Source organism: Cydia fagiglandana, chromosome 21 (assembly GCF_963556715.1).
Source record: "Cydia fagiglandana chromosome 21, ilCydFagi1.1, whole genome shotgun sequence".
NCBI classification, from domain to species: domain Eukaryota; kingdom Metazoa; phylum Arthropoda; class Insecta; order Lepidoptera; family Tortricidae; genus Cydia; species Cydia fagiglandana.
Genome location: NC_085952.1, coordinates 4,413,861 through 4,432,279, shown reverse-complemented (window position 1 = coordinate 4,432,279; position 18,419 = coordinate 4,413,861). Strand labels below are relative to the sequence as shown.

Genomic DNA, 18,419 nt, shown 5'->3' with positions numbered 1-18,419 from the left:
CGACGGGCTACGCCCGACGCGTTGAGTATGAGGGCGCCGAAGGCGCCCGGCTTTGGAACACGTACAGCGTGCCCGTACGTCTTTTGTACGGCTGTTTCATGCATTTGCCCGGATTTAGTAAGCGTCCAGCGTGTCACGTATGTCGACACTTTTAGTATGAGAAAGTCGAAGTCGCCTGGCTTTGGACTGCTTGCAGCGCGCCACGTACGTCAGGCTACGCCCGACTCCTCTAGTATGAGGGCGCCGAAGGCGCCCGGCTTTGGAACGCGTACAGCGAGCTTCCTACGTCTCTTGTACGGCTGTTTCATACATTTTGGCTGATCTGGACTTCTATACCTATTCACGTTATAAAATATTGCAGGTCATTAAAAAAAACACTATGTTTATAGCGGCCAAACAAATTTATTTTGCAAATACCTTCTTGTATCGCCGTAGTCGGGTAATACGCGGATAGAATCCAGAGCGCTTGTAGATTCGTAGTTCGAATTACCTACCCGACTCTATTACTATAAGGGCGCCAAAGGCGCCCGGCTTTGGAACGCGTAGAGCGAGCTTCGTACGTCGAGCTACGCCCGACTCTTTTAGTATGAGGGCGCCTTCGGCGCCCGGCTTTGGAACGCGTACAGCGAGCTTCGTACGTCGGGCTACGCCCGACTCTTTTAGTATAAGAGCGCCCAAGGCGCCCGGCTTTGAACGCATACAGTGCGCCTCGTACGACGACGGGCTACGCCCGACGCGTTGAGTATGAGGGCGCCGAAGGCGCCCGGCTTTGGAACACGTACAGCGTGCCCGTACGTCTTTTGTAGGGCTGTTTCATGCATTTGCCCGGATTTAGTAAGCGTCCAGCGTGTCACGTATGTCGACACTTTTAGTATGCGAAAGTCGAAGTCGCCTGGCTTTGGACTGCTTGCAGCGCGCCACGTACGTCAGGCTACGCCCGACTCCTCTAGTATGAGGGCGCCGAAGGCGCCCGGCTTTGGAACGCGTACAGCGAGCTTCCTACGTCTCTTGTACGGCTGTTTCATACATTTTGGCTGATCTGGACTTCTATACCTATTCACGTTATAAAATATTGCAGGTCATTAAAAAAAACACTATGTTTATAGCGGCCAAACAAATTTATTTTGCAAATACCTTCTTGTATCGCCGTAGTCGGGTAATACGCGGATAGAATCCAGAGCGCTTGTAGATTCGTAGTTCGAATTACCTACCCGATAAATTAATGTTTCATCGGGTGCATGCAGGCAAAGCCGGGTGCAAAAGCTAACAATATTTATATATTTGAAAGGTGCTAACTGAGCTCTTTCAAATGATATACATCACGTAATCATTACTTATTTTTATTTTTTTCTTTCGTGACTTTATGACCTCTAGAGGACGCCTTTTTCATTTTTTTGTGACTTCACATCAACTTCACATAGCCTATAACCAGCGGACGATTAAGATAATTCGAACGACATATCGTTTGTCAAATTATAATGTGTACTTTAGAAGTTATGAGGGAACAAATGAACATACATACATACATACATACATACCCACATACATACCGGTCAAAATCATAACCCTCCTTTTGCGTTGCCGTAGTCGGGTAAAAATAAAGGGATTTTAACTATTTTGGTGTTTTTATTTATATTTGCATGGTAACCTTTATCCAATAATCTTGTGTTTAAATTTGGCCGCATCTCAAAATCTTTAAAAAACGTTTCTGCAATACGGCCACAACTCTAAATACCTGTCTTTCGGGCCTTGTGTCTTAAAAAATATACATTTCTTTTAAAAAGTGGCGTGGTCATAAGGAGGGTTATATCATTCCGAGTAAAAAAAGCTAAATTTTAAATTCATAGACCTAAAACTAAAGGAGTAAGATCCTATTAAACACCCTGAACTATACTCTCACAACTTTGAGACGCGATTTCTCGAAAAAACCGTTTTTTGAGATGTGGCAGTGTAGCAGGCACACGGCGATATGTCAGTCCCAATAAAAAATGTTTTTTTTGTATGGGGACCCCCCCCCTATTTTATAACTTTTTTTTATTATTAGATTTTTTCCTACGCTTTCACACAATAACTGAGCTGGATTCCAAATTTCATCCTTCTAGGTCATCTGGAAGTAGGTTAGGTTTAGGTACTTATATGTCAGTCACAATAAAAAATGGTTTTTTTGTATGGGGACCTCCCCTATTTTATAACTTTTTTTTATTTTGAGATTTTTTCCTACGCTTTCACACAATAACTGAGCTGGATTCCAAATTTCATCCTTCTAGGTCATCTGGAAGTAGGTTAGGTTTAGGTACTATAGGTATGTCAGTCAGTCTTAAAATTTACGACTTTTTGACCTTCATATCTTTATAACCGTTTGAGCTAGCTTCATGAAATTTGGGCTTCTAGATGTCCTTATGGATATAATTAAACACACGTAGTTTTATGTGTTTACGTTAAAGATGTTTTGAGTTATAGAAGGGTCAAAAGTGGCACCAAGTGGTTCGTGTAATATTACACTTGGCGCTGGCTAGCCAGTTCCTTTGCTTGAACTTGGCTTGACACGCTGCCGCGTGTCTAGATATCTTTTTTGGCACTGACTGATCGTATCAACAAATCCAGATTAAATTTCTACCTGTGAGTTCCTATAATTGGCTCCCGGGGATCGAAACTCATTCATTATAAAAGCGATCAAGTGCGAGTCGGACTCGCCCATGAAGGGTTCCGTAGCAGCAAGTAACATAATAAAATTGGCACCTTGTCTTCTTCTTCCTCGCGTTATTCCGGCATTTCGCCACGGCTCATGAGAGCCTGGGGTCCGCTTGACAACTAATCCCATGATTTGACGTAGGCACTAGTTTTACGAAAGCGACTGCCATCTGACCTTCCAACCCAGAGGGTAAACTAGGCCTTATTGGGATTAGTCCGGTTTCCTCACGATGTTTTCCTTCACCGTAAAGCGACTGGTAAATATCAAATGATATTTCGTATATAAGTTCGTATATATTGGCACCTTGTATTTAGTATAATTTTTATGTTAATGTCGCAGCTGTTGGAAGGTCAGATGGCAGTCGCTTTCGTAAAAACTAGTGCCTACGTCAAATCATGGGATTAGTTGTCAAGCGGACCCCAGGCTCTCACGAGCCGCGGCGAAATGCCGGGATAACGCGAGGAAGAAGAAGAAGGTCACAGCTGATGGATTTCAAATGAATTTAAAAAAATCATAACCTGTGATTACAATCAGAATAAGCCTCCTAGTTAACATTTGACGCCACAAACGCGCAACTTCAAAGTGTGATACAATTATACGGACAGCCTTTGAATACAAAGTACACATTAGTTATAAACACGTCGTTAAGACGAAACAGGAGCTGAGTTTTAAATATTTTAGGTAAATATACCCGTCTCGCTAACGGAAGCGGCTCATAAAACTAGTGCGATAAGGACAAGGCGAAAAATCCTGCGTAAAAATCTCAAAAATCGAGGTTTCGTACTCGACTGTTTCCTCCTCCAAAACTTAACCAAATTTGGAAATCTAAATGATTATGAAATTATCCGTGTCGGACCGTTTTGCTTTTTTGGCTAATTGATATCAGTTTTGAATACTACGCCTCTCATTGCGGCATAGTCAATGAGGCCATTTTGGCCATTTTTGAAGGGCTCTACCGCTTTAACAAACAAAAATATCAAAAAAAGCAAAACGGTCCGACACAGATATTGACAATATTAATCTGTGTTGAAAAAATCATTGCTCTATAGTTCGTTTTTTTTAGCATTAGAAAGAACTCCAGAGAAGCAAGCGTGCAGTTTTTATCAGGCTCTTTAATTGTTAATAATTATTGAATTATCTAATGTAGCATGGTCAATACACATAATTTACTTCAAATTATTACCGCTAAAAGTGCCGGATTTGGAACCACAAGCTTACTTCTGCGAAGTTCTTTCTAATGCTAAAAAAAACGGACTATAGCATCAAAACCCACGGAGGAAACAGTCGAGTACGTTTGTATGGAGAAATGACCACTCCTGTTGGCTGTTAATTCTGTCAGTGTAGTGTAATCCCTACTTCGCTGAGTCTATTTATTTACATAATTATGGTTATTTACATTTAGTAGGACCAACCTCGAAATCTCTGGAACAGTCTTGAAATTTGGTATGTACATATATTAATTTACAAGTCCCTCTTCTTGTTTATTTGACATTTGAGGACCTCGAGGAACCATCTTGGAAAATGTCTATCTTATCTAATATGTACCTTTAAACGAGCAATTCTTGTATACATAATAATATACCGGGTGTGGCCTGTAATATGAGCAAAAAATTTAACTTACAGGCCGCAGGCAGAGATTTTAGAAGGTGTATTCTCTTTATAACTTCTTTTTATTTTCATATATTTTATTATTATATTTTAGTTTTTATATAATATTATAAGTATTAGTTTAATTTTTAAGTAGTTATATTTTAATTTTAGTTTAGTTTTTAAATCTTTAATTTATAGTTAGTTTTAATGATATTGTAAAGTATTAAATTAAAATATACTTACAGCTGTATTTCTCATACTGACCAACATTTGTTCAGCGACTTTTAAAAATAACTTGTGGTTTGATTTTTAATACACTTTAAAGTTTCTTCTAAGACGCAATGTATTGCGAATTTTGTTATGTTTAAGGCGTGAAAAGCAACCTCAATCACAATGATATAGCGTGGCGATGGCGTCCATTGAGGATAATATTTATTTAGTATGAAAAATAAGGAGTCTAAATACTTCATAATTTTTAAAAGTTGTTGAACAAAACTTTGCTTATCATGAATAGTGACACAAAACAAAATGAAATACCATTCGATTTTAAATCTTACCAGTAAAAGATAGAATATTAAATGCAATAGCATTTCATTTTGAGTTGTGCCACTGTTAATGATGTTTGCTTTAAGCAAACATAGATTGTACTCCTCAAACGGTGACAACCGTTTGAGGAGTACAATCTATGTTTTAATTATTTGCTCGTGTTACTGGCCACACCCGGTATATAAATATATTTCGGGAATATCGGAAACTGCTCTAACCATTTCAATGAAATTTGCTATACAGGGATTTTCGGGGTCGAAAAATTGATCTAGCTAGATCTTAACTCTGGGAAAACGATCATTTATGAGCAATGCTCGGTCTCCCAGATATTGTCCTTTATATTACGACTTTCTGAAATTAATAACGCATAATACTCTCTAAATTGGTTTCTGTTAAGGGGTCATCCATTAATTACATCACACGTTTAGGGGGAGGGAGGGGGTCAAGAAAATGTGACATATTGTGACATGGGGGAGGGGGGAACTTTGTTACGTCACTTTAACTTCATCAGTAATCGGAAATTTATTTATTTATGTTATGGAGATCCAACAGCTATCTATACAGAGTATGCCACATTAATAAGAGAAGGAAAGCCAATTACAGGATCACACATGTAGCTACAGATTAAATTATAATAATTAATTAAAAATAATAATTAATTAATTAATTATAATTACTTACAGGTTAAATTATTTTATTCGCTGTACATTTAAATAACAGGTTTTTAAAACGATAATCGTTTTTATTCGTTTAATTTTCTTTCCTAAGCAGTTTCGGGTTATAAAATTACTAATTTTTATATCGTCAAAAATATTTTGATAAAATATTAATAATACTTAGGTACTTACTTACTTGTGACGTCCCACGGGCAAAGGTACCTTATGGCGGGTATGGAGTTATGCATACCCCAGTAATCTACAATAAATAAGCTATCGATAACACAAAAGATCAACCTTCTAAGTTGCGTAGTTACAGAGATATGATTTTTTGAAAATAATGTTGTGAAATGAGCAACTTTACGATAGAGAAGTTTTAAGTTTAGCCGCCTAAAAAACTATGTTCCTGAAGTAAGTTACATAGTTGACTACAAATAATAATACCTTATATATCTGAGATTTAAAAAATGTTGCGACTTGTTCTGTAATGCAAATAGAAACCTTTGATATCGACTGATTTATGTGTATACTAACCAATCTCTTGAAAATAAAGTTTTATTTCATTTTCACGATTGATTGCAATGAGCTCTCAAGATTTAAATTGTATCTATTAGAAAACGACACTGAGAGACAGTTTAAGCAAAAAACAATACCGATTTAGAGGTGAAAATGTATTTTCTGACTTTTTCGTATAAAATCAGAAAATTGAATATATTTACTTTTAATGTAACACACAATCAATTTTTCTGAGCACATATGAAAGAAATTCTGTCATTCAAATGAAATAAATCCTAAAACCCCAACTAAATACTATATTTAACCCCTTATGCCACTTTAAACTTACATAACAATTACAGTATTTGCTCCATACATTTACGAAAAGGTACCTTATGGAAATAAATCTAATAATACATCACTACAAAACATCAATCACATTGAAGTTTATCTTTTATGAATAGAAAATATTAATTTACATTAAACTGCCACAAATTTAATTAGTTCTTCGTCATAATAATCTTAAAAAAGACCAATAATTTGTATGTAATGAAAAGGTACCTTGTGGTTAAGTTACATGATGAGGCATGATGATGATGGAACAGTTAGGATAAACTAATAATATTTTGGGGTAAAGATGGTATAAATAGTCTATTTTTTATCAATAATATATTTTGGTTGCCATTGAAGACAAGCGGCATTGAGGTTCAATGACCTCAGATATTCCATAAGGTAATGCGTCGGGTATTGGCATTTTTCAGCAAACCAATGGCTGAATTATTGCATGCGACCAAAGCAAATGAAGATTATACTAGTTAAGAAAGACTTGACGAGAGTAACTTTGGTATAATAGCAGGCTACTTGGATTTGTAATGTCGGTCGATGTACGGTTATAATATTTGCTAGGCGCCCCAACCAGAACTGAAATTATCAAATTAGTTTTGCAGAATGATAATACAGTTCTCTACCAAACTTCTTTTCCCGTATTGACTAGTTTTTTTGGGAATTTTCAATCTTTTTTCCATAAGGTACCTTTTCGACTAAACTCTGAGACGACATTACTAGGCTTATAACTAACTTATAACAAAAATAAAAACAGGTAAACAAACGTTATGCATTAAGGTTTCAGATCACACAATAAAAAAAAATTGAGCATTTTTTCACCTCTTTACAAAACATTTCATATTTCCGAAACTAGAAACCCTCATAAGGTACCTTTTCCCGTGGAACGTCACACTTAATTCGATTTGGCGATTTCGTAGAAACAATGTGACATCACACTAGGGGGGAGGGGTTTGCCAAATGTGACCAATTGTGACAAGGAGGGGGGATGGGGTCAAAAAACCTAGAAATTCGAGTGACGTAATTAATGGATGACCCCTAAGACTCTATAATAGCCTGAACGAAACAAACTACTATAATCTACTGCCGTATTCGAACTTCAAGATATACACAAGAGACGACACGTGTACTAGATCCGTTCTACGTTATAGTTTAGATATCAACTATAGTTCTCTTTGGCAGCGCAATTCGGGCAACCAATGTCACTTTTACGTTAGATAGAGTAAGATATCTATTAGATGTGAATTGGAACTCTAAGTCATATCCTGTGGAAATCGTTCCAGAATGTCAAATTTGATAGGTTAGAATAACTTAAACATATCGTTATCGTATCTTGGTGATGTCTAAAAGATGTCTAATAGACGTCTATTTCAAAATCCGAATCGGGCCCCTAGTTCACAAACAATATTAAGCTAGCAACCGAAATAATAACAAGCAACTAGTGTCCTTAACGTGAACCTATGTCGTTTAAGCCCTGAGATTGCCCCGAAAACTAATATTGCGTTGACATAATCCTAATTTCGCTGCCATAATAAGCGTTAATACCACGCTGTGACCAAACACACACGAAAACTGCTACCAGTGATATCAAAACCACGTTTAGTAGGCAATTTTAGCTTTGTAACCTCTGAGCGTAATTTACAAAGTTAGCTTTGCCGTTCAACAAGAGAAGTAGACAAGGAAAATTTAGTAAAAGCTGGCTTTTTTGACTGTAATAATAAGTTCGCAGCCACACCACAAATGACATGTCATTTTATGTAGACGTGTAATTTCAAAATGTTGGATCTAACCACAGACAAAACATCCTCCAGGCTGAGCATAGTCGCGCTACCCCCTCTGCCACGGTAATTTTACTCCATGTTCGAGTCGAAAGTGTCTTTGTGTGACGTCCGTGTCTTTGAACGGACTAATCACGGCACGGGACTTCGCTCACCTCGTCCCGCGCACCCCCGCATTTTTGGCATCATCGGTTGCATAAAATAATTGCTCTAAACTCGGTCTAGAGGATTCCTAGTCTATGGATCTAACATCCGAGTTTAAGTTCAAGATGGCACTGTAATAAAAGGTTTTATTATAATGCAGTCTGAGGTAGTAGGAGAGAATTTACATTTGCTTAATGTCGAATACGAGTTCATACATTAGAGATAGAAAGTGCATGACCTTGCACTTACGAGGACTTATAAATGGGACATACGAGTACATTTTGAATTAACTGGTTTTGCTTCTGTCGGTAAGTATATTTTATAGTTTGTATGTTTATTTTATTTCTAGTTTTAACTTTAATTTTGATATTGTTATAAAATAAATACAGCTTTTCTTCAGGAAATAAAACTGAATTAACCCCCCGCGCCCCTTTTGCGAGATTGGGGGCCCGATTCGTATTTTGAAATAGACATATTTCTGTTGCCGATATAACAACCAGTACAAAAAACCGGCCAAGTGCGAGTCGGACTCGCGCACGAAGGGTTCCGTACCATAATGCAAAAAAAAACAAAAAAAAGCAAAAAAAAAAACGGTCACCCATCCAAGTACTGACCACTCCCGACGTTGCTTAACTTTGGTCAAAAATCACGTTTGTTGTATGGGAGCCCCATTTAAATCTTTATTTTATTCTGTTTTTAGTATTTGTTGTTATAGCGGCAACAGAAATACATCATCTGTGAAAATTTCAACTGTCTAGCTATCACGGTTCGTGAGATACAGCCTGGTGACGGACGGACGGACGGACGGACGGACGGACGGACAGCGAAGTCTTAGTAATAGGGTCCCGTTTTTTAGGGTTCCGTGCCCTTTGGGTACGGAACTCTAAAAAAACAAACGTGATTTATTTGTCGGTTTTGCGTAATCCGACTCACACTTGGCCGGTTTTTAAGTATTGCGTTCCTTAAATTATATTTTCTTTGCAAAGTGGGCCGGCACAATCAAAGTTTCAACACTTCGTGTCGTAACTCAGAATATGCCGGGGATTTAATAAAGGTGTCATTCAAAAGGCGACTGCAGCTGCAATACTGCTGCGACATTATTGCCAGCAGCGGTCGGCAACCAGCGACCTCGGCTATTTTGTATGTAATATTAACAAATGACAATGTCTGATAAAGTCATAAATATTAACATCAAACATCAAACATCAACATTTATTCAGCAAATAGGCCACAAGGGCACTTTTACACGTCAACATTGAATTTACATAAAAGCAAAAATAATAACATCAACAATTTTATAAAATAAAACTAACAATTCAATCTAACGTATTACAATTACTAAGAGATGTATATGGTGTCTTAATGTCGAATTACATACAAAATACAGATAAAAAAACACACGAAAAAAAATCTATAATATTTAGAGGTGTAAATGTCTCTAGGTGTCAGAACTATAAGATTATATAGTTTATCAAGTTATCCTTAGAGATGTATAGGGTCTCCAAGAGTCAATATCCTGTATAATTAATACATTCATTATGAGAAAGGAAACATACGAGAACAGAATGAGGCGTCTCACTGTAATTAATTAATAAAAATTAAGTTACTAAGTATAATAGCTCGTGTTAGCTTAAACAGACCAGTCTCCACAAAGTGCGGCCCGCGTCCACTTCGTTACCTGCTATGTGCCCTTGGCTGCTAAAAGGTTGCCGACCACTGCCATAGAGTAAGTAATATAAGTGAAGAATTAGTGGTAACTCCATATGTCAGTTTTCTTACCAAAACCACAGAATAAATAATAGTACTTACTAAGTACAGAAGACTCACTCTCTAACAAAACGCGTCTGTTACGATCAGCACAGATATGGCCGCTAGGTGGCGACAGCGCCACGCGCGGCTTATGGCTTTCCCCAAAATTGGGGCGGAACGGATGTACTTTTAGCTACCTGTAGCAAAGCGACGAAATCGCGGAGTGAGCCACGGCTGCCAAAACGCGCGTTATTTCGTAGTCGTTTGCTAAAGTTTAACTTTTGTTGCTCAGAACGAGTGAATGTAGTTAGAGTCTATTAAATCAGACCCATGATAAAAATAAAATTATTTGTAATCAAAACCGGCCAAGTGCGAGTCGGACTCGCATTCCAAGGGTTCCGTATATTACACAATTTTTAACAATGTATTTTTTATGTGAAACGTGAGTGAAATCTTTTTAAAAAATCCGTAGGGGTCGGATCAAAAACTGTAATTAAGTCCGACTCACGCTTGACTGTACATTTCTAATAGGTTTTCCTGTCATCTATAGGTATAGACCTATTTTATGTATTTTTTTCAAAATTTTTGACCCAGTAGTTTCGGAGATACTAAAGTACTAGCTAAGATTCTGCTAAATCGCATTGCTCCAAGAGTGGCAGAGACGCTGAGAGACGAGCAAGCAGGTTTCCGCCCTGGTCGCTCCTGCACAGACCACACCAATACCCTACGCATCCTTATTGAACAATGTGTCGAATGGCAGTCGGAGCTGTTCCTAGCCTTTGTGGACTTTGAGAAAGCCTTCGACACCGTGAAGTGGAGCGCGCTGTGGTCCAGCCTTCGTCGCAGGGGTATACCCGAGTGTATCATCCGCATAATCCGCTCCTTGTACGTAGGGAGCTCATGCAGGGTGATACATGAAAAGGAAATGGGAGCGCCTATAAGTGTAACTGCCGGTGTGAAGCAAGGATGCCTCCTGTCACCGCTTTTATTCATAATTCTTCTCGACGACGTGATGAGGAAAGTGATCGAAACACCAAGAGGCATTAACTGGGGTACTAAGGAACTGGATGATCTTGATTACGCCGATGACATCGTGCTGATTTCGCCATCGTTAGCCCATCTTAAAGCGAAACTTGAGAGCCTTCAAGAGGAAGCTGAAGCCATGGGCCTGCGAATCAACCGACGGAAGACTGTCAACATGCGAGTAAAATCAGATTGTACGGATCCTTTATTGCTCAAAAACGATCGCCTTGAATCAGTCTCCAAGTTTGTATATCTCGGCAGTACACTAACATGTCGGGGAGGTGCTGACGAAGACGTCGAGAGCAGAATCAAGAAGGCAAAAGCTGCATTTGCTCAACTCAAGCCTGTCTGGGACTCAAACGTTCTCACTCGCCGCGTAAAAATTTCCCTCTTCGAATCCATCGTCAAGTCCGTGCTGCTCTTCGGCTGTGAGACGTGGAGAGTGACAAAAGGGCTGACACACAAGCTACAGGTGTTTGTCAATAAGTCCCTCCGGTCGATCCTCCGCATATTCTGGCCGAAGACTATAAGAAATGAGGATTTGTGGAGTATGTGCCGACAACCTCCGATCGCCCAAGAAGTAGCGCTGCGGAAGTGGAGATGGATCGGTCATACCCTGCGAAGAGGAGATACGAACAACGCCAGTATCGCGTTCGAGTGGCGGCCTCAGGGCGGGAAGCGAGCCCGCAAACGCCCTGTGCACACCTGGAGGCGCAGCGTAGAGAACGAGCTGACAGCCGTAGGACTGAGCTGGAACGAGGCCAAGACGGTTGCTCAAGACAGGAAGGCGTGGAAGGATCTTGTGGAGGCCCTATGCACCTCCGGGGTGCCCTAGGACAGACAACAACAACAACAACACAACAGTTTCGGAGATAAAGGGGGGAATGGTAATTTTTTGCCTATTTTGTTAAATAACTTCTAAACTGTTTATTAGAAAATTATAAAAAAATATATTTGAGATCCTTACAATTAGTTCTTTCGTTTGATATGTAACATGATATAATTTGAAAAATTTCATTTTTAAATTTTTTCATTTATCCCTAAAAGTGGCCCCCATGTTTAAAATTCATTTGTTTACGTTACATGTCCGTATTTGGGTCACAAACTTACATATGTGTACCAAATTTCAACTTGATTGGTCCAGTAGTTCCGGAGAAAATCGGCTGTGACAGACGGACAGACAGACAGACAGACAGACGCACGAGTGATCCTATAAGGGTTCCGTTTTCTCCTTTTGAGGTACGGAACCCTAAAAAAATACTCAAAAATACGGTCTTAGTATTTATTTTAACAACTTTCGAAAAAAAAACATGTTCAAATTAAATATAGTGGTTTTCGTTTATTTCTATTGAGTAATTTTTCTTGTTAGGTTGGTGTAACAGATATTCGGTATTCGGCCTAAGTAGGCAACTTTAGGCTGAATACCGAATATTCGGCAAAATTGTTGAATACCGAATAGTTGCCGAATATTTGTAGTATCTACAAGTATTGCAATGCGATATTATTATTATTTCTTTATTTATTTAGGTATTTATTGCTGCCGCAAATGTCAAAGTGCAGACGGCAGCAATGTCAAGCTCCAATACTTACTGCAGCAGCACCTATAGTTCTTTTTTTTAGCATTATAAAAAAAGTAAACAATCTTGATGTTGTCTTTTAAGTAGAAAACACGTTTTAAAAATAAGTCACAGCAAATATGAAACAATTATGGATCTAATACGATCATGTATATTCTTCTGCTTTCATAATAATAGTTAGGTACTTATTTTTAAAAAGCGTTTTTTCAATTAAAATATATGTCAAGATCGCTTACCTTCATTCTAATGCTAGAAAAACGAACTATAATGTTGTTGTAGTCTGAATCCAAACGGCACCTTAATGATCCGACTGCTGAACCAAAGATTAACTTTTCGCTTGAAAATAAGAAAATCGTATAAAAAGTATCACAAGTACCTACTCGTAATGACACTTTATATAAAGAATGAGTTTGGTGACTTTCAATTCGTTCGTACAATGAAAGAAATGTTGATTAAGAACATTTTATTGTCTTTTCGTTGTATGGGAGCCCCATTTAAATCTTTATTTTATTCTGTTTTTAGTATTTGTTGTTATAGCGGCAACAGAAATACACCATCTGTGAAAATTTCAACTGTCTAGCTATCACGGTTCGTGAGATACAGCCTGGTGACAGACGGACGAACGGACGGACGGACGGACGAACGGATGGACGGACGGACGGACGAACGGACGGACGGACGGACGGACGAACGGACGGACAGCGAAGTCTTAGTAATACCCTTTGGGTACGGAACCCTAAAAATGTCAAAACAGTAGAGAAACTACACTCGTCTGTCAAATAATCTAAAGGACAAAAGCGTTATGATACTTGTACATTGGGGCTCTGGACCCGATTCGGATTTTGAAACAGACATCTACTAGATATCTTTTAGACGTCACCAAGATACGATAACGATATGTTTAAGATCTAACCTGTCAAATTTGACATTTGCGGGATTCTGGGAATACTCTTGAACGATTTCCACAAGATATGACTTAGAGATCCAATTCACAGATATCTAACACTATCTGACGTAAAAGTGACACTGGTTGCCCGAATTGAGCTGCAAAACAGAACTAGTTGAAATCTAATCTATAACGTATCTAGAATGGATCTAGTACGTGTCGTCTCTTGTGAATATCTTGAAGTTCGAATACGGCAGTAAATTGTACAATTTGTACCAGGCGTGGCTCACGCTACGTCTTACGTAGGCGAACAACGCGCGAACGCGGCGCGGCGCGGCGCGGCGAAATCAATCCTTTGATGCCCATAGAAGTGTCCTACGTAAGCGATCTCGTTGCGAACGCGGTGCGGCGCGATTTGCACGCGAATGTCAGGCGGCGCGGCGCGGCGCGGCGCGGCGGCGGCCGCTTTCGCCGCGCCGCGCCGCGCCGCGTTCGCGCGTTGTTCGCCTACGTAAGACGTAGCGTCACTCCGCGATTTCGTCGCTTTGCTACAGGTAGCTGAATATACCTCCGTTCCACACCAATTCTAGTGGCTAGCTATAAGCCGCGCATGGCGCTGTCGCCACCTAGCGGCCATATCTCTCCTGATCGTAACAGACGCGTTTTGTTAAAGAGCGAGTCTTCTGTATAGTTCGTAGTTTTGTAACACAGCCCGAGCTAATCCTATTGTCTATTGTTAAGTAAAACCGCTCGTGCCACGTGCCACAACCACCTGCATAAAAACCTGCGTACTTCGGTTACTGAGTGCTGGCGAGTCGAACACTAAAGAACCAGTCTAAAATGTGTCATCGAGATGCGTAACAAAGGCGCGTTATCGGAGAGCGCACCTACACTGGTTTTTTGAGCGTTGGACTAGCCCGCGTTCAGGTGTCAAATAGAATAAGTATGACCATTTTTTGCAGGTAAGTAGCACGTGCGGTTTTACTTAACAATAAACAATAGGATTAGCCGCCGGGCTCTGTTACAAAACTACGAACTATACCTAGTACTATGTATTATTTATTCTGTGTTTGTACAGCGCGCATGTTGAAAACGTCAAAAAATATTGTAATGCCGCAAGGGATTTAACATAGAATTTTATCCGTATTTTAGGCAATCAAAACTTTTATTATCCAATTTCAGTTTTTTATTAGCGGGAAATTGTGTAGGTATCGGGTAATATTCAAATTTTGGAATTAATAAATTTTTGTACTTGAGAGCTTCGTTTCTACAGTTAGACCAAGAAAAGTCTGCAGCGATTTTGATAGCTCAGACCCACGCAGTGCAAGTGTTATTTTAAACGTCAAACATCTATGAAACTATGACGTATAAATAACACTTGCACTGCGTGGACTATCAAAATTGCTAATATATATTTCAACCTACCAAAAACATTTCATTTTAAGTGTTGGCAAGACTAGGCACATAAAGCTTTTACACTAAAAAGTTGTCAGATCCCGTAGTAGGTACCAAGACTTTTACTCTGCAAGTCCTAACTTTATAAAGCGCCCCGGCCCGGGCCCGGACCGCTGTAGCTTGAGTCATCCTTAAACCGGATCGCTTAGCATAACTTGGGTTGCCGCGTGGTTATCGTCACCATTATATGTCGCGCGTTAACACTAGAGATGCCCCGAATAGTGAATTTGGCCGAATGATTTTGGCCCCTCTCTCAGCCGAATACCGAATATTCGGCGACCGAATATTCGGCATGACATGCGAACATTTTGAGTCACAATTATTATGAAAACTGTTCTATGAAAATTATTATGTAAACCAACAAAGCACCAATGTTTGCTAAGTTATATTTTTATGTTGAACAGAATAAATGTATGTAGTTAGAGTCAATCAAAGTGTAGTGTAGTGTAGTGTTAATTACACGCAAGTCATGCTAAGTGGTCAGATAAATCGCAAAAGGTTCAATTGTCGGTCGGATAGTTTTTAGCAGCCATATTCCGATTTTAAAGTTCAAAAAGTTCCTGTTGTTAACATCTGCATCGTGTTCCAGATTTAAAACCTCAAACTGTTAAACCTAAATACCGTCCAAAGCAGCGTTTCCGAGTCCCTTTCTAAGCACCATTCCACTAATACGGGGTTAACCCGTTAAACCTGGAGTTACCATGGCTACCACAATTTGACACTGGGTTAATGGTTTAACGGGTTAACCCCGAGTTAATGGGATGGTGCAAGTTGCGCTTAGCAGCGTTTAGAGTCCCCACATAATTTATTAACAAATAATTTCAAAAGAACTTCGAACAAACGAATTTCCTTGTGTTTTGGAATTTTCCAAATTTAATTGAATGCCTCTGAACTTGACACTTTAATTAGATAATTTCCTCAGACTTGGCTCCTCTTAATTATCATAATAATTAGAATATGAACAGAAATCAAAGAAATACGTATATACCGGGTGTGGCCTGTAATATGAGTCGTCTGTAGGCTGTACTTGCGTACGTACGTACGTACAGCGACTTTTAAAAATAACTTGTGGTTTGATTTTTTTATACACTTTAAAGTGTATCCCATTCCAAGACGCAATGTATTGCGAATTTTGTTATGTTTAAGGCGTGACAAGCAACGTCAATCAAAATGATATGTCGTGGCGATGGCGTCCATTGAAAATAATATTTATTTTGTATGAAAAATAGGGAGTCCAAATACTTCATAATTTTTTAAAGTTGTTGAACAAAAGTGTCACCGTTTGAGGAGTCCAATCTATCTTTTCATTATTTGCCCATGTTAGAGGCCACACCCGGTATAGATAGTGTAAACGTAAATTAAATGGTGTGAAAATATTTTCCAACATTATCCGTCAAGGACGATGGAGGGTTTCGTACCTTTATATGATAAAAGTTGCCAGACAAGCAAAAGGGCGTATCTGGCTTAGCGGTAACGTGCGACTTGCAATCCAGAGGTCGCGGGTTCAAACCCCGGCTCATACCAATGAGTTTTTTAGTACTTATGTACGAAATATCATTTGATATGTATTTACCAGTCGCTTTACGGTGAAGGAAAACATCGTGAAGAAACCGGACTAATCCCAATAAGGCCTAGTTTTCCCTCTGGGTTGGAAGGTCAGATGGCAATTGCTTTCGTAAAAACTTGTGCTTACGACAATTCTTAGGATTAGTTGCCAAGCGGACCCCAGGCTCCCATGAGCCGTGGCAAAATGCCGGGACAACGCAGGAAGATGATGATGATACGACTTTCCCATCAGTTTCGTACTGTAATAAATTTTAATTATTTAAATGACCAGAAACAGTTCAAACCAAAATACTATTTGCCGTATTCGAACTTCAAGATATTTACAAGAGACGACACGTACTAGATCCATTCTAGATACGTTATAGTTTAGATATCAACTAGTTCTCTTTTGCAGCGCAATTCGGGCAACCAATGTCACGTTTACGTTAGATAGAATAAGATATCTATTAGATGTGAATTGGATCTCTAAGTCATATCCTGTGGAAATCGTTCAAGAGAATCCCTAGAATCGCGCAAATGTCAAATTTGACAGGTTAGATCTTAAACATGTCGTTATCGTATCTTGGTAATGTCTAAAAGATGTCTAATAGATGTCTATTTCAAAATCCGAATCGGGCCCTAAGTCATCATACTTTACCAGAGTTAGGGCTCATTTAGACGATGCAATAACTCTCATACAAGTTTCATTACATTGCAGTTTTTGATCGGTCGGTTGAATTGGACGTAACCAACAGTCCGCTATGTAACTAAAATCGCATGCGAGTTCGCGCGCCGTCTACATCAGCCTTTAGGATGCCTATGCCTAATCTAATCTCGTAAAGACCCTCATGTGTGTGTGTATGTGTGTGTTTAAACCCGCTTATCCAAGTATGTTTGTTTGTTCCAGAAAGGCAAGCTCTCCTGCATCCGAACCGAATCCGATTCCGGATCGGATAAGCTCTCCCTACGGCAGAGTGCCTCAAAACAAACATCAAAGTCCACCCAACAAAGCGACTGCTCATCGCAAACCGACAAGTGCCCCTGCTGCTTCCACGCAGACAAAAAACGACCTAAAGTCAGGAAGGAGAAAGAGTCAAAATTCTATAACGAGGTCACGTTCAAAGCGAACTTCAAATATAAGAATACGACCCGACATCGAACGCATTCCATTCGAGAACATTCGGAAAATAACCGCGTATCGTCTTTGAGGAGAGAAACGAAAACTGCTCAAACATTAAGTCTAGTCGTTGGTGGTTTCGTCGCTTGCTGGCTGCCATTTTTCCTCTACTATCTGCTGACACCATTTATCCCTTCCAATTATGTTAATCCAGTGTTAATGTACATTTTGACGTGGCTTGGATGGTTTAATTCCGCCATCAACCCATTTATTTACGCGTTCTATTCCCCCGATTTTAGGTTAGCTTTCTGGCGGCTGACCATCAGAAAATGTACGAGGAATAAACGCTAATTTGTTCAGTATGGCAAAGCCAGACTTTGGATTTTAAATGTGAAGAAATGAGGTACATATATTACATACCTAGGCCGTAAAGTAAGAAATTCTCAGCTTCGTCTCGGCCGACAATTAAATACATGTGGTCTGAGACTTTCTTATTTACTGGCCGAGGTGTGTATACTGTATACCTAATATTTTCTCCTCGTCGGAGCCGGGAAGCGGCAACTTACTTTAAAGCGCAACGTGTCGAAAGTTGACGCTTTCAGCACGGAGAACAGAAAAATTTCTATGTAATATGTGTACAAAGACTTTTATCTGTTTTTAGTACAACGATGTCTAAGTTATAAATCTATAGATAGGCATAAGATATAAATCTTTGATAACTGTAGAAGAATAAACATTTTCCTTATTAAAATTATTTAAATTTAAGAAAAGAGTGCCATAATGTACATTTAAAGCTTTCGTTATAAGGTAAACGTACTAGTGCT

At 39.2% G+C, this 18,419-nt stretch overlaps 1 protein-coding gene across 1 annotated transcript in view; it reads left to right on the top strand.

Annotated features, from left to right (window-relative positions):
• The window catches only part of LOC134675184 (probable G-protein coupled receptor No18), a 66,248-nt gene extending 48,300 nt beyond the window's left edge, over positions 1 to 17,948 (top strand). The window contains exon 4 of the mRNA XM_063533383.1: positions 17,386 to 17,948. Within this exon, the coding sequence (XP_063389453.1) occupies positions 17,386 to 17,946 (561 nt within the window). The 3' untranslated portion in view covers positions 17,947 to 17,948. The remainder of the gene's footprint in view (positions 1 to 17,385) is intronic.
• The last annotated feature ends 471 nt before the right edge of the window (positions 17,949 to 18,419 follow it).